General features: G+C 36.1%; 1 protein-coding gene across 4 annotated transcripts in view; it reads right to left on the reverse strand.

Annotated features, from left to right (window-relative positions):
- Window positions 1-551: 551 nt before the first annotated feature.
- The window catches only part of EGF (epidermal growth factor), a 50,565-nt gene continuing 30,809 nt past the window's right edge, over window positions 552-20,307 (reverse strand). For 2 of the 4 annotated variants that reach the window (XM_039338347.1, XM_039338349.1), the window contains exons 14-20: window positions 19,065-19,232; window positions 15,343-15,498; window positions 14,268-14,384; window positions 13,598-13,723; window positions 10,904-11,045; window positions 8,609-8,773; window positions 552-1,780 (exon numbers count right to left, since the gene is read on the reverse strand). In XM_039338347.1, the coding sequence (XP_039194281.1) occupies window positions 1,642-1,780; window positions 8,609-8,773; window positions 10,904-11,045; window positions 13,598-13,723; window positions 14,268-14,384; window positions 15,343-15,498; window positions 19,065-19,232 (1,013 nt within the window). In that variant the 3' untranslated portion in view covers window positions 552-1,641. Of the gene's footprint in view, window positions 1,781-8,608; window positions 8,774-10,903; window positions 11,046-13,597; window positions 13,724-14,267; window positions 14,385-15,342; window positions 15,499-19,064; window positions 19,233-20,307 lie in introns of those variants that run through there. The other 2 variants (XR_005556131.1, XR_005556130.1) reach the window with 2 other exon arrangements.

Genomic DNA, 20,307 nt, shown 5'->3' on the forward strand with positions numbered 1-20,307 from the left:
ACTATTGTAAGTTGAGGATTATCTGTATTTTGAGTTCAATTATTATTACACCAGGTTCAATATATTTTGTTTTTTTCTAACCTAGTTTTTATTTTAATGATTGTGACATACAGTTGCATGTGAGTTGATGGCCAGATAAAACGAATGAATGAATGCAGACCTAAAAATGCTAGGAATTCCTGGAAGCTTGGCATTCAGACAAATCAGGCACCAATAGGCACACAGAGATAAAACACATTTATACATCATACACAAGAGACCAAAAAAAAAAAAAAAAACCCTAGGAAGGAAACAAAAAGAACACATCCCCTCCAGTATTGCACAGTCAGATAGCAAGGATCAATATCAGACAAACAATCATGTATAAAACAATACTTTAATCAAGAACCATCAAGCAGGAAACCACACCTCTACCAAAACTGGCAGGCAAGCTACTATATATAAACCAGTAGCAATCCCATCCTAACTTGTGGTGCTGATGTTATCTATTTGGGTAATAAAATATCTGCAAGCAAGCAAGCAAACTCAAAAAGCACCAAGAACTCCACAGATGTCTCTCTTTCACCAGGTTTTAATTTTTAAGATGGTTTTGCATTTATTTGATTGTAGTTTTAATATTTACTTTATTTACATTTTGTTAGCTACTTCAAGTACTCAACAAAACAGAACAGCAGGAAATAAACCAAATAAATAAATTTGGATTCTACTAATTGTTGTATATAACTTCACAAAACTGATCTTTACACAAAAGCAATCAAGAGGAGAAAAAAACAATGAAAAGAATGTTACTGAAGGTTAAATAAGATTTGATTTAATCAACTCAACCCAATATTTAGTTACCTAATAAACATTAAAACTCAATGAAAATTACATTACATGCTGGGATTAATTGTAGCAACAACTGCTGCTAAGGGCATCTTTATTTAGAGCAGTCTGAAATAGAAGGATAGCTGTGGTTTTAATGCATTTTCTTGTTTTAGAAGTTTGCATGCTGGGTTTTTCACTTAAGTTTGTAACAAAGAGGAAAAAATGCAAATAGGAAACACAACTCTGTTAGATGATTAATTCTGCATTGTCCCATTTATTATTTTCAATGAAATAAAATTCTTATCCATGTGAAGTACAATGAATGAGATCATGAGATCCAGTTTCTCATTCCTTTCTTTCACTGTTCAGCTGCCCAAATACATCCAAAAGCATTTCACCTCCAGGCCAAATGTATAAGTAGCTTACAAGAACTTGGACTGCGATTCTGTACTTCATTAAGCATCGCTAGGTCCCTCAACACAGAAAGAAGAGCCAGCCAGCAGTGGTCTCTAAGAAACAAAGTGCATTTTCATCTCTGCAGTGTGAATCGGTCATGTCATCATGTTGGCATTCTTTAATTTAGAATATCCCTCCAACTGTTTGTGCACAGCTAACAATAACACTGTCACTTGCTTGCAATGCATTCAGGCAGCTGTGAACTTTGAAGGATCACATAACAATGAGCTAAGAAGAACTTTGGGCCCATAGAAAAATACTTGATAACCCTCCCAGTGGTTATTTAATATATTTAATATATCAAGTATTTGATGGATAATCTCAAGTGGATTCCTGCTATCCTTTGATCTCTCCTTTGTTTTGCATTACTCTTTGTTACTATAGAATTATGGAAGGCTTAATAGTTGGCAGCTTCATGTCTTTGGTTTTAAGGCTAGTAAGGGTGCTGCTGCAGCTCATGTCAGCGGCTATTCTGTCTTCCGCATATGGTTCCCTCTTGGAAAATCTCTGTTGTCTCCTGTAAAAGAAAACAAAAATTCAAGGAATAAAATTCTCTGTGGACAAATATTTTATGGTTATAAAATATAGTTCAAATATCCATTTGTTTGTTAGCTGAATTCTAATACATCTGTCCCCTGTGGTGTAACACTAATCTTTAGCAGTTGAGGCTGAAACTATTATTGCAGTATTCCTCAAACTAGAAGGTGGCCTGATCTGCTAGATGGCAATTATAGGAATTGTAGATCAATGACTCTGCAACATACCTGTTGGAGGAGAAGGAGGTGGCTATACTACTGGTCATAGCTAGGGATAATGAGATTGACATGGAGACAAAGAAATGGAGAGATTGAGTTCAGTGTTCCCTAGCCTACAATTCTCAGATACATTTAACATTCATTTTGCTTCCATAAAGATGTGAAAATTAAAATTTGTTTATTTCCCATGGGTAGAGAAGGGATGAATTATCAGTGGCCCTTACCCAACAGAAATTGTTTAACTTTCAACTAATCTATCTGAAAATGCTCACCCAGGTGTGCTTTACCAGATCCCTGGAATGTATGTGATCCCTAATTGTTGCACTTAATTTTAACTAATATGTCAGAAGTTGAAAATATTAAATGATTGATTGATTATGTGCCGTCAACTTATTTTCAATTCCTAGTCACTACATAGATTTTCTTCATGACAATCTATCCCTGATCTGTTTTTTTCAAGTTTTAAAAGCATGGCACTATTGATATTGTTTTTAAACTTAAACTCAGATCAGAAACTCAAAATTACTTTTGCCATGTTCACACCCACTTTATATATGTAATGGATATGCAAGCTTATGACATGTCGCTCAAAGGCAAGGTGCAACCCTTAGCCAAAAATGTGCACATTGCTTCACCCACAATTTAGTTTCAATTTCTTTGGAAGCTTAATAATTTTCTCTGGAAAATTAACTGATTAACTTTCCCACAGCTTCAACTTTTCAAGATAATCAATATTCACTTCCACAATAAAAATAAATAGACTTCAAACTTTCCAGATTATTAGACCCTCAAGCACAAACAATCTCCAGTTAGATTTAAAAACAAGAGTGCTATTAAGTAAAGTTTATTTACATTCCAAAACTAAACCAAGCTCATAATCCTTTCACATTCAAATCCACTCTTCCCTGTTCTAAGCTTTCATCATTTCAGCTTAATTTAAATTGGAAAAATCCCTTTTGTTGTTGCTATTGCTAATCTATTACTAACTGGATATGAGATGTATTGTATGCGAGCAGCCAATTTTATATTATTGTCATAAAATTGCTTAAATAATAAGTAAAGCACTTAGGATATTAACAGTGGATTGTATTGATTGTGTACTTTTTGCATATAACTACTGATTACACCCAAGAATAGTCTCACCATTCAAAAGTTAACATTTTTTTTTGACAGCAAACTCGCTGTCCAAGTGGGAATCCCATAGTCTCAAATACCTTACATACTGCACATAATTGGGTACTATGGAATCAAAAACACCATCCATATATAAGTAGACACCACGTTTTGATGAAGTACCCCTCCAATACAATGCCCCCCAAGGTATAGAATAGGCAGATTCTACTTCAAGAAAGTGAATGGCATTATACAAGCTGCAGTATGACTCTCTGACTAGCACCCTGAAGAAAAAAAAATCATTTTCTTTATTTGTTTATTTGTAGGTCCCATTAGCAAGACTTTTTGGTACATGAATATAGCAGCAACATGAAGATATTGTTTGTATTTTATAAGTCTTATCCCTGCAGGCCATGATGTTTTTATTTTTGCGAGTGTATTTTCTTAGATCTGCAAGCTTCTTAAACAGCAATATGAGTTCATGTTTTATGGATGAAGCGAAGGCCTCTTACTGACCTGCTTCCAAAACATAATCAATATGTCTTAAAATACAGCAGAGTATGAGTAAAAATGAAATAGCAATCCCAATTCAAATATTGGCTTCTGGACTCTAGTTAAAAGGGGATTTAGATCAGGGATTCCATTTTGATGTAGTTAGCCTGCTGATAGTGGTCATATAAACCCAGCCGAGCATATAATTGAAAACTTGCTTTCAAGATAAACAGTTATATTGCTCAAAACTATTTGGTGAAAGAGAAAAATAAATCAGGGGAAAATAAACAACAACAACAGCAATAATAATGATGATAATAATAATGATAGAATAATAATAGAATAGTACAGTCTACATTTGGCTGACAAAACAAAAATAATAATAGAATGTTTTTATAGAAGTGGACACAGAGGAATAGTGGAATGAATCAGAGTTCCTAAATTTCAAATATTCAGAGTATTCTTATAATGGTGATGGTGTTGGTGACAATTTTATACAATTTCATCATTTTGGGTGGCTCTACATTTCAAATATATGATCCATATGACCATTCAGCTGAACTGAGGACTCGGCAAACTGTAATCAACATTTAATATAGCATTCTTATACCAGCTGAAGGTGAATTAAAACAATATTGCTTTCAAACAAATAATATATACTTTGAGCATGTTCTGGAAATGGTGGTTCTCAGACCATCTTGTATGTGAGGTGATGTAACTTTGGACAGATGATGGCTCATTGGTTTAGTAGACCTTATTATAAAAATATAAAATCCAGCATGTGTCAACATGCAAGTATATAAGTTCAAAAAATCAGGGACTGCAGTTTCTCATACAAAGAACCGGTATAAACAACTCAATTAAAACACATAAAAACTAAACGACTGTTATAGTTAGGAATGCTAGATTTTATGTGGTAGACAGTTTTGAGAAAACAGTTGCTTAAAAAAATGTGATGTTATGCGGAACATCCATTAGGCTATTCACATTCAAGACTAAGCAACATTATACCAAGCACAGGAAAAGAAATTTAAACCAAAAAAACTGAAGAAATGAGGTAAGATAGTTTCCCCCAACATCATTCATTCTATATCTTTCTGTCCTTCCAAACCCATCAATACTTTCACCATGTCTATAGATATCATGTTGAGGATCTTAACTTTAACATCTCCTTCCTGCTAAACTCTTGGCTTTTTCAAACTGCACCCCTGTGAAATCTTCACACCTATTCATCTTATTGTGTGCTTCTCTAAATCAACATATAACAGAATTCCTTTCAAACATTCTTTTTATTTTTGATTGCATTTTCTCTTTTAGAGATTCTTTCTTTATCCTTCACCTATTTCCAGAACATCTCTTGTTTCCTTCAAAATTGCTGTGTATTGTCTCTGCCTCTTTTAATCTTGATTGTTCCTTGCTGTCTTTGATTACAATTGTCTTCTTTTCTATACACACACCTCTCTATATTATTCAGCTCTATATAAATTAACTCTCGCTCTACTTCTCCTTCTGTACATAATACAAAGTCCTACTTTTATCTTATCTGTAGTTAGATATGATAATGCATTTCATTGGCATCTTTGTTCAATTCAATTTTAAAGCAACTCGACAGATTACTGTGGCACTCTCTAAAAAATTTTCTTTCACTATGCTGCATGCAGCTTCTATGTCCTCTTTCCATTCATAATGTTGCAAGATTAATCTCTCCAATATATTTTCATAAAGATTTTCATGCTTTTTTCCTGCAATAATTCATATTTCTTTCACTTTTCCTTCCCCCCCCCATCCATTTTTCCAAGATCTGTTCTTGACATTATCAAATTATTGCCCATTTCAATTAATTATCTCTGGTATTTTTCACTAACTTTCTCAAGCTTTCATCATAGACAATCAAACCAACCATGTTTTTGTGGCAGTAAGCATTCTGAAGTGATTAAAGAGCTGGACAAAGAGCAGGGAAATCCAGAATCTAGTCTTCCTTAAGAGCAGAATCCAGCTGGATTATTTTGGGCACTCAAGCCCTCTCAACTATAATCAGTGTTACACTCTGTAACAAGCCAGCTGATAAATAAATCCTTTGTCACACCATGTACTGATAGTTTCACTGTAAGAACTAAGTGAGCCCAGTGCAAAGATAAGCAAATCCTGCAACTCGTAGGACAAGCACTAAAAAAAAATCAATTGTGAGACATAATCTTCCATATTTTACCAACAGATGGGCCTATAGAGATTCACTTTCAGCACTAACTGTGGGTTTGGTCAAATGAGATTTTTACATAAAGCTTTTTAATAATATAGGGCATAGACGAGGTTACCAGCTTTACCCATACCTCTACCCAGTGCTTTTTTTCTAAAAAAAAAAAAAAAAAAGGTGCCGGAACTCACACATGTCATACAACCCACCTTGCCTACCCTTCAAGGTTCCATCCAAAAAAGGTGCTGGAACTCCGTTCTGGGCATTCTATGAGAAAAAAAAGCCCTGCCTCTACCACCTGCAGCAAGCCGTGTAAGTGGTACCACCAATAAGTCACAATCAGAGCTCAAGAGCATGCTTACTCTATTACACAGATACAGTGATAGAGCCAATATATTAAAAGCCATCCTACTGTTGTTTCCCTGTCACCAACTACAAGGCACATGAAGCAGTCTAACACATACAATTAGGAAGACATTCTCAAAAAAAAAAAAAAAAGACCACCCTTACCCCCAAGTATTTTATTCAGCTGCAACAAAGAATTTGGCAGATATCAGTTTAATTGAAATTAAATTTTCCCAGCAAACAGAGTCAAGATGATCTGTGTAAGTCCAAGAAAGCAGAGAGACTAAATGGAGAGGTAGCTAGGGATTGTACAGCTGAATAAGCAGGGCACATAAAGCAGGGGATTAAAAGTTGCCTTTGTTAATTACCAATTAAGAGCCCTGAGCCAAGCTTTTGCTATTCCTTTTGAGAAATTAGATCTGCAAACCTCATAGTTTATTTTTTTCAGCAGGTGAGAAAAAGTGCACAGTAATGCTCTGCCTTCAGTGTATTCTTACTTAGTGTAAATTGATCTAAGAAAAAAAGATGCTACTGCCTTCTTTGCAATGAACTCTGCCCTTCTTTTTTTAAAAAAATGATTCTTTTCTCAACTGAAGTATTTTTCTCTTGTATTTCCCTCATCATATTGATTAAAAGCCAGAGGAAACCCAGGAACAACGACCACCAAGATCTGCTCAGCTGGCTGGTCCCTCCCTCACCTGATCTCCCACCGTTATTACCAGCTAAACAGTTGGAAGGATGATTGAAGAAGAGAGAAAAAGATGACATTTTTCCCTGCTCACATCCAAAAGGGGAATTATTACTATCTATTTCAGGAAGCATCCAAGAACTTATTGTTTTATTCACAATATTGCTTGTAAATTGCCAGAAAAAGTGTTAGCCTGAATAGTGGGATACAAATAATATTGATAATAGATATAAATATTTCATATGTATTGGACATGACTGAATTCTACCTGTTTCTAGGAAGAGGTGCTTAACTCATATTTTGAGAATTGCATATAGGCAGAGAAGATTTATATACATCATTAAAGTATAAACATAGCCAAGTGAAGGTCTGGTTTCAGTTTCACCCTAGCTCATCCTTTTTCTACATTTGTTTCTCAAAAGCATGACACATTCACCAACTTTCTGACATGAATTAGAAATATTGGGAAAATAATTTGCTTCTTTAGAAGTTGTGTTGTTCCCAATGTAGATAACACACACTCATTGTATGCTGTTGAATTGTCAAGATAAATCCATCCTGTTGTTACACTTTTAACAGAATTACAACAATTAGGGAATGAAATATGAGAGCATTTTAGATGGGGTGCAGCCACCAGAAAATTTTTGTGGGAATTCCAAGGAAATCATCTTACACTTGAGTTTTCTTTTCTTTTTTCTTTTTTCTTTTCTGTTTTTGATATGGAGGTTTTAGCAGGTTTTGGTATGGTGGGAGGTCTAGTAATTTAGGACTTTTTGTCTAATTCTATCCTATCATTTCTATGATTCAAGGAGAAGCCACAATCTCTCCAGTTCAAGGTAAGCATACTGGCTTTTCCTAATTTCCAATATCTCAGGGGCTGCCATAAAGAAGAGGGAATTAAGCTATTTTCCAAAGCACCTGAAGGCAGGACAAGAAGCAACGGGTGGAAACTAATCAAGGAGAGAAGCAACCTAGAACTAAGGAGAAACTTCCTGACAGTGAGAACAATTAATCAGTGGAACAGCCTGCCTCCAGAAGCAGTAAATGCTCCAACACTGGAAGTTTTTAAGAAGAGACTGGACAGCCATTTGTCTGAAATGGTGTAGGGTTTCCTGCCCGAGCAGGGGGTTGGACTAGATGACCTTCAAGGTCCCTTCCAACTTTACTACTATTATTATTATTACTAATTCTCCACAATTTCTTGCATCCAATTTGTACCTATTCTTTAAAAAAAATCATTGGCTGGAGTCTCAGATGTCCAATGGGCAGGTGCATCTGCAGGATCTAGTACTTTCATCAAAATAACAAAAACAGGATTGTAACATTGTGACACAAGCTCTCCCTTTTCATATATGCATATGATATTACAACACATGTGCCAAAGAGGGAGAGTTTGTTTTGGATAGTTAATGTGCTCTCATCATTTACCTTCACGTATGTTTCAGCCAAAAGACTTTAGGGCCACATGTCTGCAAACATGATATGTTGAAATTCAACTTTCAAAAGATGCTCATTTAAATTCCTCAAGCATATTGCTAGAAATGTTTAAAAGGCAAGCACGGTAGGATATGCAGTCGTAAATTAAAACAGCCTCATCATCCTTATCAGTATAAATGTATATTAGGACCAATAATGTATATGAATGTCAAATTAATGAGCAAACAAACCCATGCTCTTGGGTTTATGATGTATGAAAGAATTTATAAAGATCACAAACAACATAACAATGGATTATCATAAACAGGAAATAAATTCTACCTATAGTAGTAGAAGGCACCCCCTCCAAAGAGCAGGACCAAGAACAGCCCAGCGAAGAACGCAGCAGTTGCGATGTTTTGCTTTTTAATCTTCATCTCATGTTGCTCTTCCCACCACTCCAAGTCACTAAACTGACAACGGTCTCCCAGGTAGCCTTTCGCACAGCTGTTGATGAGCAAACCAATAAAGAAGGCAAAGTTAATTATCAGGAGTGGCTGATTTCACTCAGTGAAGTGCAGTCTTTCTGGGAAATTGTGATTTCTAGTCACCACATAAGAAAAAGCAGTCAAAATATGCAGAAAAGACAACCAACTTGTTTAGAAGGCTACAGGCCAAATGAAATCTGATGGAAATACATGGCATTACAACAATAGAATGGGTCATATGTTAAAAGTAAACATTCAGGACTGAGTGAATTTAAAAAAAAAAACGTCTTGGAGAATTAAACTGAGAATTTTTCTGCCATCACATTTTGTTTTAAAATGCCTTGGACAAATTCAGGAAAGATCAAGTTCCCATGGCTGCTAGTTAGGCTGTTTACTATCATCAAAATCCTAGGCAACATACTTAAATATCATCTGCTTTGAAAATAACAATGGAGGATGCTATCACCTTTGTTTCCATCTTTATAGCTTTATACCAGGGGTCTTCAAACTTGGCCGCTTTAAGACTTGTGGACTTCAATTCCCAGAATTCTGGGAGTTGAAGTCCACAAGTCTTAAAGCGGCCAAGTTTGAAGACCCCTACTTTATACAGTATAGAATGATCGATTAAATGAGCCACTAGCATGCAGAATTCTGAGAACTGTGATCCATATATTTGCAGACATCAAGATTAAATATGGCAATATTACTTTTTTTCCTTAATCTACTACCCCCAGATATATTTGGATTACAGTTTCCATGTTTCAACCAGCAAAAATGGGAATTATGGGAAATGTAGCCCATAAGGAAGGCAACAAACCGAGAACTGCAAGGACATGACTTCTAAAAATATTTAAATGAATGACGGCTTTAATGTTTGCTTTATTTTGACTATAGTCAACAGGTCTACATTTTACAATGTTAGCTTTGCTTACTTGAGAACTAAAAGACAAATAGTAAATGATTGGAAGTAATATTTTCCTTTCCTCCTCTGTAGGGCATTCACTGAATCCAACTTCATTCTGAATTGCACTGTGTAGAGATCTCATAATGAATGAAAAAGCAATTCTTATTTTCACTGAATTTTACAAACCCGTCTCACTCAGAGAGCTGCAAAAAAGTGTATGACTCTTAAGTAAGTAATAGTGAAAGACTATAATAGTGAGAGACCATGTGCTATGCTACAACAAGCATGTATAAGAAGCATGTTTATTTTTAAAGTAAGCTATAAAGCCTTCTGATATGTCTTGAAAATGGGAACAAAAATGTTTTCTCCCAATTGGTGATGGAATGAAATGTGTGTGTTAATGAATGATGAAACACTGCCACCTAATGTAAAACTATATACAAGAACAATAAGTATAAAATAATGTTGAAGTCGAACTCTGGCTGTCCTATAGATATGTGGCATCTAAGAGCAAGATACGGAATATCTTAATTGGAACAGTAAGCTGAAATGTTTTACAAATTTCCAGGTCCGTCTTTGGATATTCTCAAATGGAGTGAGAATATCTACAAGAAAACTGCAGGAGAGTTCTGCAGAATAAAATCCCTCTCATACCTTTCCTGCTCAGTCAAAAGTATCTGAAGGGGATGTTGTCTAAAAAGCTAACAAGGCAGGCACAATGGTGCCATTGAAGTTCCTCTTTGATTTTACGTGCATCGTACATGTAACCCTCATAAAAAATAGACAGAGCTTAGATCCCAGCGCTGTGGTCAACATCGTGATTTTATTTAACCATACCCTACAAAAGCCCCAGTGTAAAAATATCAAAACTAGAGCTGATGCACATAGAGATCTTGTGAGGTAAAGCGAAATAAATATTTCTATACCTCATCCAAACATTATATCCTCACGGGTTTTAGATCTGTAAGTGACTTGGGCCAAATGCTTAAAACTAGATTGGTGAAAACTAAGCTCCTTTCTTGATGACAGAGCTCATTGGGTAAGTGAGGATCATATATTTTCTCTCATCCCAAATTACCTTACAAGGTTATCATTGTGAAGACAAGAGATTATGCATGCATTAAGCATGCATGGGATCTAAATAAAACACATGTATTTCACATGCCTAGCAACACTATTTAACTTGCCTTTTATTTCACTAACTGAATTAATAACTATGGAATTACATTGGAGTTCAGTACTTACTTGCATGCAAAAGTCTGCAGATCTGAAAAATAAACACAAACTCCCTCATGGAAACAGTATGATGGTGGGCAGTCCATAGGAACTTCTTTTTCAGATAATGTAGAGTCATCCCTGGTTACAACAGAAGGAGCGATGACAGATTCTGAAACAATTTAGGAGAAGGGGGTTAATGTGTTTGAGTCTTGGGGCCAAATTTGAATGACTTGATATGTGAGTAGGTTCTCCCACTTTTAAAACAGTAAATATCAGCTGCTGGAAGAAATAAAGGCAGATACAGTGAAATGTCTACTTAACAGATCTTAATCCAACAGAACTGGGATACAAAATATGAAATTCCCTATGACTTTGTTACTTAAAGTCACTGCATAATATCACTTTCTTAATAATGACTATTTGAGATCCAGTATGATGCAGTGTCTGAGATGCTGTATTTAGCAAGGAAAATGCAAGTCCTCATTCAAAAACTGAGTGATTTTGGACTGGTTATTCATTAGCAGCCCATTCTAGGCCTATTCTCAAAGTAAAGCGGGAGGAGGAAGGGAGAAACAGAGAAAGAGAGAAACTTGGTCCATAGCAGTTGAGGAGGAGCTAAAGAAGATTGTTACTAAGCATTACATGTAAATTAGGGTCCTTTTCTCTCCATACTATGACAGAACATCCCAGTTCATATACAATACTATGACTTTCTTCCACTGTGTAGCTAGCATTTTAATTAGAAAAACATAAGAACATAAGCAGTGTCCTGCTAAACTGGATTCCATCTAGTCCAGCAGATGGATAAGATTTCATAATGGATAACTAGGACATCAACTGGTCTCCCAGAAGAGGAAACGCTTGTAACTATCACGCTAATAGCCATAAACCAAGGTTTTCCTCCTCGGTTGTTATTTCAGCAAAACAACAAATCAGGATATATTGATGGAGTAAGCAAGAGTAAGAAAGGGGGAATTTAAATGGAGATGGGAGAGAAAGGGATGTGCATTTGCAAAGTCTAATTGCCAATTTGCAAAATACACATATCTGCATCAGACTTGGTACAGTTTGGGATAAGCTGACAAATTGCTAAAAATTGCTGCCTTCGTATCTCCAAACAATACTCTTAGACAGTAAACTTATGATTTAATGTCAGCCTTTGCATTCTAGCTATGTGGATCAGGGAATCTGATTGTGAACATAGTTTTCAATGAACTCTATTGGAAATGTCAGCAACTCGAATCTCATGACTATTAATGAACATAAAATTATTTGATGAGTATTATGACTGACTCAATACTCGCTTTTATTTATAGGCAAGGTAATGATTTCCAATAAATCTCTATTGGGTCATTCATTCCATTAACGCTGCCAAATAACAAAAGAAAAAAACATATCCTGACATCTAGAGGCTTTGCATATTGATGAACTGATGATGTTAAACATCACCTAGAATGCAGAGAGCCTGGAAGAAGGGGATAAATAATGCCAGCAACCTTATAGAATTTGCAAATCCAGCGTCAGCAAGTAAAACTTTTAACAGGGGAATATAGTCTTTTCAGTGCCAAGAACTGCTTTGTGTGTGTGTGTGTGTGTGTTTTACATATTGAAGTCAGCTGTGGTTGTTGCCTTGATGCAATATCTCTAGAACTATCTGGAATTTTGAACACATTTTAAAATATAAAATAAGACTACCAGGCCCATCAGAGGCTTAATATCTCTTTACTGTCATATCTACAAAACCGATTTTTTTGTTTGTTTTACTATAATTTAACATTCTCTGGGGGAGCATATGCATTCCATGACCTGCAGGTTACATTTCATTCTCCAGCTACTTTGTATATAAAGTACTATATGACCTCATTAAGGCAATTCCTTGAATGACACCTTCTCAGTTCTTTCAAGCTCTTCTTTAATGTTTCACACCTGTAAACAAAATCTTGCCTGACTGAGCACTCTACCATCTGCACCTACAACATACTCTGTGAACTCTTAGGGAGAGGCTGTCTTCACCCTCGTTCTTTGACACATAAGATCTGGGCTGAGTTGCCTCTTACTCCTCTGGAATGTTTCCCTTCCCTTCTGGGCAACACCTTTTCACTACATTCTATCATATCAATACTTACATCGATATTTAAATGAAAATTAGTTATTCTGCTACTATTCCCCATAGCAGGTCACAGTGTGAAACTGCTTCCCTAAACTAAAGGAAAGAATATAATGTGGAACCTCATCTCCCCCCCCCACTTCCTGAAGTAAGAGTAGCCCCTTCCTTGATATCCTTCCAAAAGTCCCTTAAACTTGTTTTTGTCAACAGGATTTGAGGTCTCATGGAAATGGGGAACTAATGAGGTAGTTACATTGTGTATAACCTTTATGATCTCCCTATCCATTTTGTTTTTCTAATGTATAATAATATTTGTTTTAATTTTAGAATACTTTTTATAATCGTTATTTTTATTGTTTTATTATACAGTGCCCAGAGTCACGTTTCTGTGAAATGGGAAGCATATAAATATGATAATCTATATGATGAGAGAGAGAGAGAGGGAGGGAGGGAGGGAGGGAGGGAGAGAGAGAGAGAGAGAGAGAGAGAGAGAGAGAGAGAGAGAGAGAGAGAGAGAGAGAGAGATTTAGAAACTTGGCATAAAAATCCCTCTATGTAGGATGGAGAAATTATTCAAAATGTCCAGAAGAATATCCTTCATCCTAATAACTCACCAGAACAATGAAGCCCATCTTCATCATAACCCAAAAGGCACTCACAGACATAGCTTCCTTCAGTATTGATACACCTGGACCAGCTCTGATTGCACTGTTCTTTGTTAAGAAGGCATTCATCAACATCTACAAGATAAAAAAGTATTGACAGCTGGGAGACTATAGCTGAAAGAATTAATTAAATTCTTTCTCACAAAAGGGTTGGGAGGATAAAAGAGAACTGGGGAGAATCATGTATGCTGCCTTAAATTCCTGCTGAGAAGACAGGATATAAATACAATGAATCAAATCTGCTGTAGGTGAACCTTACTCACTATGTGTATGAATGCATTTGTTTAGTGAACTTATTACATTGATAACTACTATATATTGATTTTAAATATGATCTTGGCCCTCCGAATGCTGACTGGCCTGACTGTCAGGGATAATCTATTCTAAACTAAAGGATAAACCTAAAATGAAGGCATATTTAAAAAGTTTTAAAAGCTCTAAGTTTAAACCTGAATTTATATTTGTTGTATTCCTTATTAATCATAGCTTGCATGCTTTTTGATGGCATCGGCATAGTGCCAGGGCGTACATTCCTGATCTCAAAATGATAACCCAAGATTAAATCCATGCAAAAATATACTATATTAATATTACTCTGTAATCAGTTATGTAAAATTACCATGGCACAGTTGACCTTCCATGATGAACCCTCTCTGGCACTCACACATAGCCCCATTTTGATGTGCAATGCATTGGGAATTGAGATCACAACCCAATGATGTACAGTCGTCCTGATCTGTGGCACAAAATAATAATAAAATATATCACTCTACAGTTGTCCATAGTTTATGTGTTCGGAGTAACAAATTAGTATGAACAAACTCACTAGAGCTAACTTTTCAAATTTTATCCATCTGCCCCCTCTTTATAAGGCACATGGGTTATTGATAGGATGACAGACCTTCTCAGTGTCAGACCCCATTTTATGAACTATTCTCCTTCCAAGATATCTGTACCTTTTTCCCTATTTGCATTTTGTAAATTAGTTAAAACAGTATTGTTCCAGTGGACATTCCTCTTTTTTTCATCAGTTAGTTAGAGTCTTTCCTGGGGTTGAGAAAAAGTGACTGGTCCAAAGTCAGTCAGCTGGCTTTCTGTCTAAAGCGGGACTAGAATTCACAGTCTCCCAGCTTCTCTAGCCTGATGTTTTAATCCAGGGGTGGGGAATAACAGCTCTTTTATGACTTATAGACTTCAACTCCCAGAATTCCTGAGCCAGTCATCCCGGCTCAGGAATTCTGGGAGTTGAAGTCTATAAGTCATAAATGGACCATTGTTTCCCACCTCTGCCTTAATCACTATAGCAAGCTGCCTCTCATTCAGCCCTTGAATTGATTTAAATATTGCTAGCTAGTCCTTTGTAGTTTCTTCTTTATAAATGCTTCTGTACCATGACCAGAGTCCATTTGGATTGAAGGGGCTATAAATGTTGCAAAATAAATAGATAAATAATATTTGTTATGAAGCTACCAGTAGTTGCTGCACAGTTTAACTTGCCACTGCAGAATCGGCAGATCAAGGATCTAAGTTAATATAAGGCAGGTTTTTTTTTTTATGTTCTAACTGCACATGATCATAACAGCCATTCTCATAAACTGCAGAGATGCTTCTTTGGTCCCTATCAGCTATTTTGCCAGTCACACAGAACACACGTCTTCTCCTATCATTATGAAATAAGAAAAGGCAATCTTTACTAGACACCACAATTTCAGCAGTCAGTGTCTGTTGCTTCTCCCGGTCATCTCCGTGGCTATCACCATATTTGCTGTTACTCAGAAAATGCTGGGATGGTGTTTCTATGGCAAACACTTTCTTTCCTGATGCACCTTTCTCGGATGTAGAGGTACGGACTGAAAAGGTAAAAATAACAGGGTGATACATACCACTGCACTGTATCATTTCAAAATTATTTTTTTAATATATTTTATTGATTTTTACAATCACAATCCCTAGTGCCTAGTGAACAGCGTGTTATCTTGGTTCATATATTTTTAAAAAATCAGTAATAATTAATTAACAGTCAATACTGATTAATTTTATAATTCCATAATTAGTGTATTAATTAGTAATATATTTCTTTGATCTTCTCTTCTTCCAATAGTATTCTCCTTCGTCAACCTTAAACAAGTATAATTCTTAATATTTTCAATGCATAAATGATTAAATATAGGCATTTTTTTCATATTTGTAGAAATAATAATGATGTCCATATATGACATTTTTTTCTAATCAACTTGTATTGTATTTATAAAAATCATCTTATTGGTTCATCATGCATTCTATTTTTATAATTCTTATTTAAGCTTAACTTCCCCTTAATATTCAAGTCATTTTTATCAGTCTTAATTTTCTCAGTATATCCAAGCTTTCTATTTATATACACCATCCCAATATTTTCATGTTTCATGTGTTATAAGGATAATATACTACTTATTTATCTTATAACATCTACATATAATATCTTTTTTTATTGGCTTATATTTCACTTATATTTGTAAAAATTATCTTGTTAAGTCACTATATAATCTGTTTTCAAAAATTCTTGTTTAAGCTTAATTTCCCCTCAATATTTTAGTCATTCCTCAGTCCTAGTTCTCTTCAAATTAATTACCTTTAAATTTCAAACTTTTCATTCACACATATCATCCAATATTTTTACATTTCATATATTGTAAAAGATACTATACTAACTTATATCTCTTATCCCTCTTACTATAGAGCCCCCTTATATCCAAAATTTTCTGTTCTTTTAACCATATTCAAACAGGTGTTTGTTCATGTAATATTCCATCTGGTAAGGCAAATCAAATCTTTTGAATCTAACTCTGGCCTTCTTCTTTTGCCAAGTAGCTTTCCAAGTTAATATATTTCGCTTACCAGGAAGTTCCTGTATTTTTGTGGGTATTATTGGGAGTGAGAAAAACAAATTATGTAGGATATGTGCTTTTTGTCTCCCAAAATCTAATGATTCTCCTGGCAGCTCTGTAGTCCATTTTATTAAATCTTCTTTCTTATCCTCGGGTTTGTTTTGACATCCTGACAAATAAGTTACTTGTTTCATTTTTATTGGCAAAATCTTGTAGATTTTTTCCTGTTTTTGTTAAGTTGCAATTTTCTTCATTTGTGGCTTTGCTGTTTAAGTCATTTTCTTCAAGTTTGTGTTCAATTATCTGATTTGTTTGTTCATTCTTTATCGTCATTTTCTGAAAGTTTTTTAATTGTAAGTTTAGATTAGAGATGTGCTCATTTATGCCATCAAAGTTGTTTTTGATCTCCTCATGGTTTGAATCCATTGTCATTTGTATCTGTTATAGCACTGCATACATTTCCTCCTGAAAAGTATTTGTCTTGTCTTGGAATATTGCTTCTGGAGGTCTGTGATATTCCAGGCTAGAACTTTTAGGAGTAGATATTAGATGTGGTTTCCTGTCGTTTTTTTTTTGATAAGTATACAATATCCCTATTGTCTCCCCCTCCAAATAGTCTTTCATCAGTGCCATAGTCTCTATGATTAGCCTTGCCAAACCAGCCAATCTCAGAATCCAAACAACCTAATCTTATATAATTATCTTTATATATGGTTTTTGTAATCCAATCTGTTTCCAATTGTCAAGGCATCAGTGAAAGAAGTATTTTACCACAGTTCTTCTATTTAGGGGTCAGTTATCAACCAGTCAGAATTGCAATCCAGTATATTTAGCCACCTTGAGTCCTTCCTGTAAATTCCCCTCCTGAGAGATTAGCCAAAAGTCAAAATTTTTCTTTTTCTATAAATAATTTTTGGGCTTAAACAGCAGTCAGAGCCTTTCTTTTTCTGCAAACGCTTTTTAATCTTATGGCTGGCTCCGTATGTTTTCTTTCTTTGTTCCCAGATGTCTTCTTGAGAGTTATTAAAGTTCAAGGGAACAGATTATTCTTTGTTTCTGGGCATCTTGCCAATTTCTGAATCAGTCTTGTTGATGTTTTATAGTCTGATTCTTTACTAGATGTAGTAGTTGTTTGTTTTCTAGTTTTTTCAAACAAAAAGTTCTTATTTTTTATATATATATATATATAATTTCATCAGAATCTTTTAGGGTGTAAAATCTTAACAATTGTTTTAGTTTCTAGGTTTATCCAGACTGTAGTAATATAGATTTCATTTCAATATATTTCTTTCCCCCTTAAAAGTTAAAATTCACCACTTCCTTCTATGGAGGAATGGGGGTGTAGTCCCCTCCCTTCACTTTTGGAGGATTTCTTACTTTGGGGATCTTTCCCAAGGAATCAGTTACAAAATAGAAGAGAGAAGATCGATACCCTCACCAATTCCAAGCATGCTATTCACTGTTGTTCTAGTTCGTGCTCTTGGACTTTGGCTGCAAATAGCTTAGGCTAGATATTGGTGTGCAGCTAGCCTTTCTCCTGCAGGTTAGATGTCTTCTCCCGGATCAAATGGATTGACTGCCATGATTCCGTGTTCATTGGAGCACTCCTCTTTCTTTGTCGTTTCTCTGGGGCGACCTTTGATCCATTTAGGGTCCCCTGGCAGAGCAAAACTGGCCATGGGGTGCAGAGCATCGCAATCCCATGGCCATGTGCTACAGCACAAAACTGGAAGTCCCATTTCAGAATTATTTATTAGGGGACAAATATCCCTGTAATATATTCAACTGCTAAATTAAAGCAAAAAGGAAATATATTGTAATTGTCAAAACAAACCAGTAATAGAGATACATTGCTTACTATATATCATGTTTCCCCGAAAATAAGACCTGGTCATATTTTTTTGGACCAAAAGACCCATTACGACTTATTTTCAGGGAATGTCTCATTTTGCAGCCACCCAGCCACCCACTCCATCCCACGGTCTGATTGCTCATAGCCGCAACGGAGCAGGACTGCATGTGTCACACCGATGCCACCACCACAAGGTGAAGTGAGGCAGGTGGGGAGGTGAAGCTGCTCCACATGCCCCACACCCGCTTACCTCATGGTCCCCGCAGCCAGGACACCCATGCCCCACCACCTGCCTCACCTCGCAGGGGGGCACCAACAACAGCAGCAACTGTTGCAGCAGGAGCACGGACGATGGGCGGGGAGGATTGGTCACTTTACCCAGTCCCATTTCAGAGCCAGGAGGTTTCACTGGAGGGCCTTTCTTCGGTCCTGGCTACCCCCGCTTTGCCCCACAGATCACCTGACTGGTGGTAGTTCCTTTTCCTTCTCCGCCAACTCTCCTGTGCCTTGTGCCATGCCCGGGCAGTGCAAGCCTCCCCTGACGTCTCCCTCTGCCTGCCAGACATCCACCAAAGCTGCCCGCCCATTTCTTCCTACCGTCTGCTTGCCAGAAAGCTTGTGTCTAACATTTTAGAACCTCTAATAAGTCCTGATACAGAGCTAATCAGAAAAAGATTAAAGTACCCTTGACATATACCTGGTTTGGCTAAAGGATGAACTACAAGCAGTGAAGTGGGTCTCAGCATGCTTCCTCCAAGGCGTACCTTCTTGAAGCCATTTTTCTTGTCTATTCTCAGTAACGAAGGCCTAGCCCAGTCAGATACCCAAATGTGGTCCTCAAAAATTGTTATGCCATATGGATGGCCTAGAATGTAGATATAAAGATTGATAGTTCCATTATATACATTCACTGAGTAAACACATCGATTTATTTGCACCCAGTATATTTCTGTTCTGAATATTGCAGATCAAGATTCAAATCTCTGGCTTAGGGATTGCATGGATTATTTCATAATCTCTTCTGCAACTTGCAGATCCCGCCGCCCAGAATCTGTCTGTTTTTGGAGGGGGCATCCCTCAATCCATAAAAACCTTAGAACAATCTTTAAAGACTCCTAGCCCCACCCACTTTGGGACTGCAGCTTTAGTTATACCCTACACAGTATTAGAGTTGTCCATCCTTGTCATAAATTGAAGATTAGGATTAGAGTGAGGCAGAATCTTTTAAATTCCTAGATCAATCTCTTGCCTAAAGCACATTCATCAATCTGCATTAGATGCACATTGTGTCCTTCCATATTGTATTTGACTCCAGATGTCATCACTGCTACCACAACATTGATGGATAAAAGCGGGAAATGTTAAAATAATATATACAGACTTTATATTACTGAGTGGTGATCAGGAACATCAGACAGGAATAATCTGTCCAAGCATTAAAGCAATAAGATGTCAGCTCACCAGTAGCTTGTTCCACTAGCAAAATGGTTCTAACTGATGTTTAATTGACTTTAAATAATACAAATTACTATTTGTAGTCCAAAATATTTTTGTATTGCCAGTCTTCAATCATTTATTTAATTTTACCTAAAAAGTCCCATTCTTCTAGGATTTTTATGACTACTGGGAAGCCTAAGAGTACAAAATCCAAATAGCAGTTATAGCACAAGTAGCTTTCAGTTAATGAATATTTGCAATTACAAGAGTGATGAAAAAGTAACTTTGTGACCAATCTTCGCATTAACAACCTTCACAAGTCTGCAAAGCAAAGGAAAGCTGAACTCAGTTAATGTCCACTTTGCTTTACAACTGAGTTGCAGGTCCCAGTTGTGATCACTAAGCAAGGACTACTTGAAGTAATATCAATTATAAGCATTGTCTTTTTCTTTCTTCCCTTAACACAACAGTGTGCAATATGTAGCCCTAGGGACATACGTAGT

Source organism: Crotalus tigris, unplaced genomic scaffold (assembly GCF_016545835.1).
Source record: "Crotalus tigris isolate CLP2741 ecotype Arizona unplaced genomic scaffold, ASM1654583v1 scf7180000017695.2238764, whole genome shotgun sequence".
Taxonomy (NCBI): Eukaryota; Metazoa; Chordata; class Lepidosauria; order Squamata; family Viperidae; genus Crotalus; species Crotalus tigris.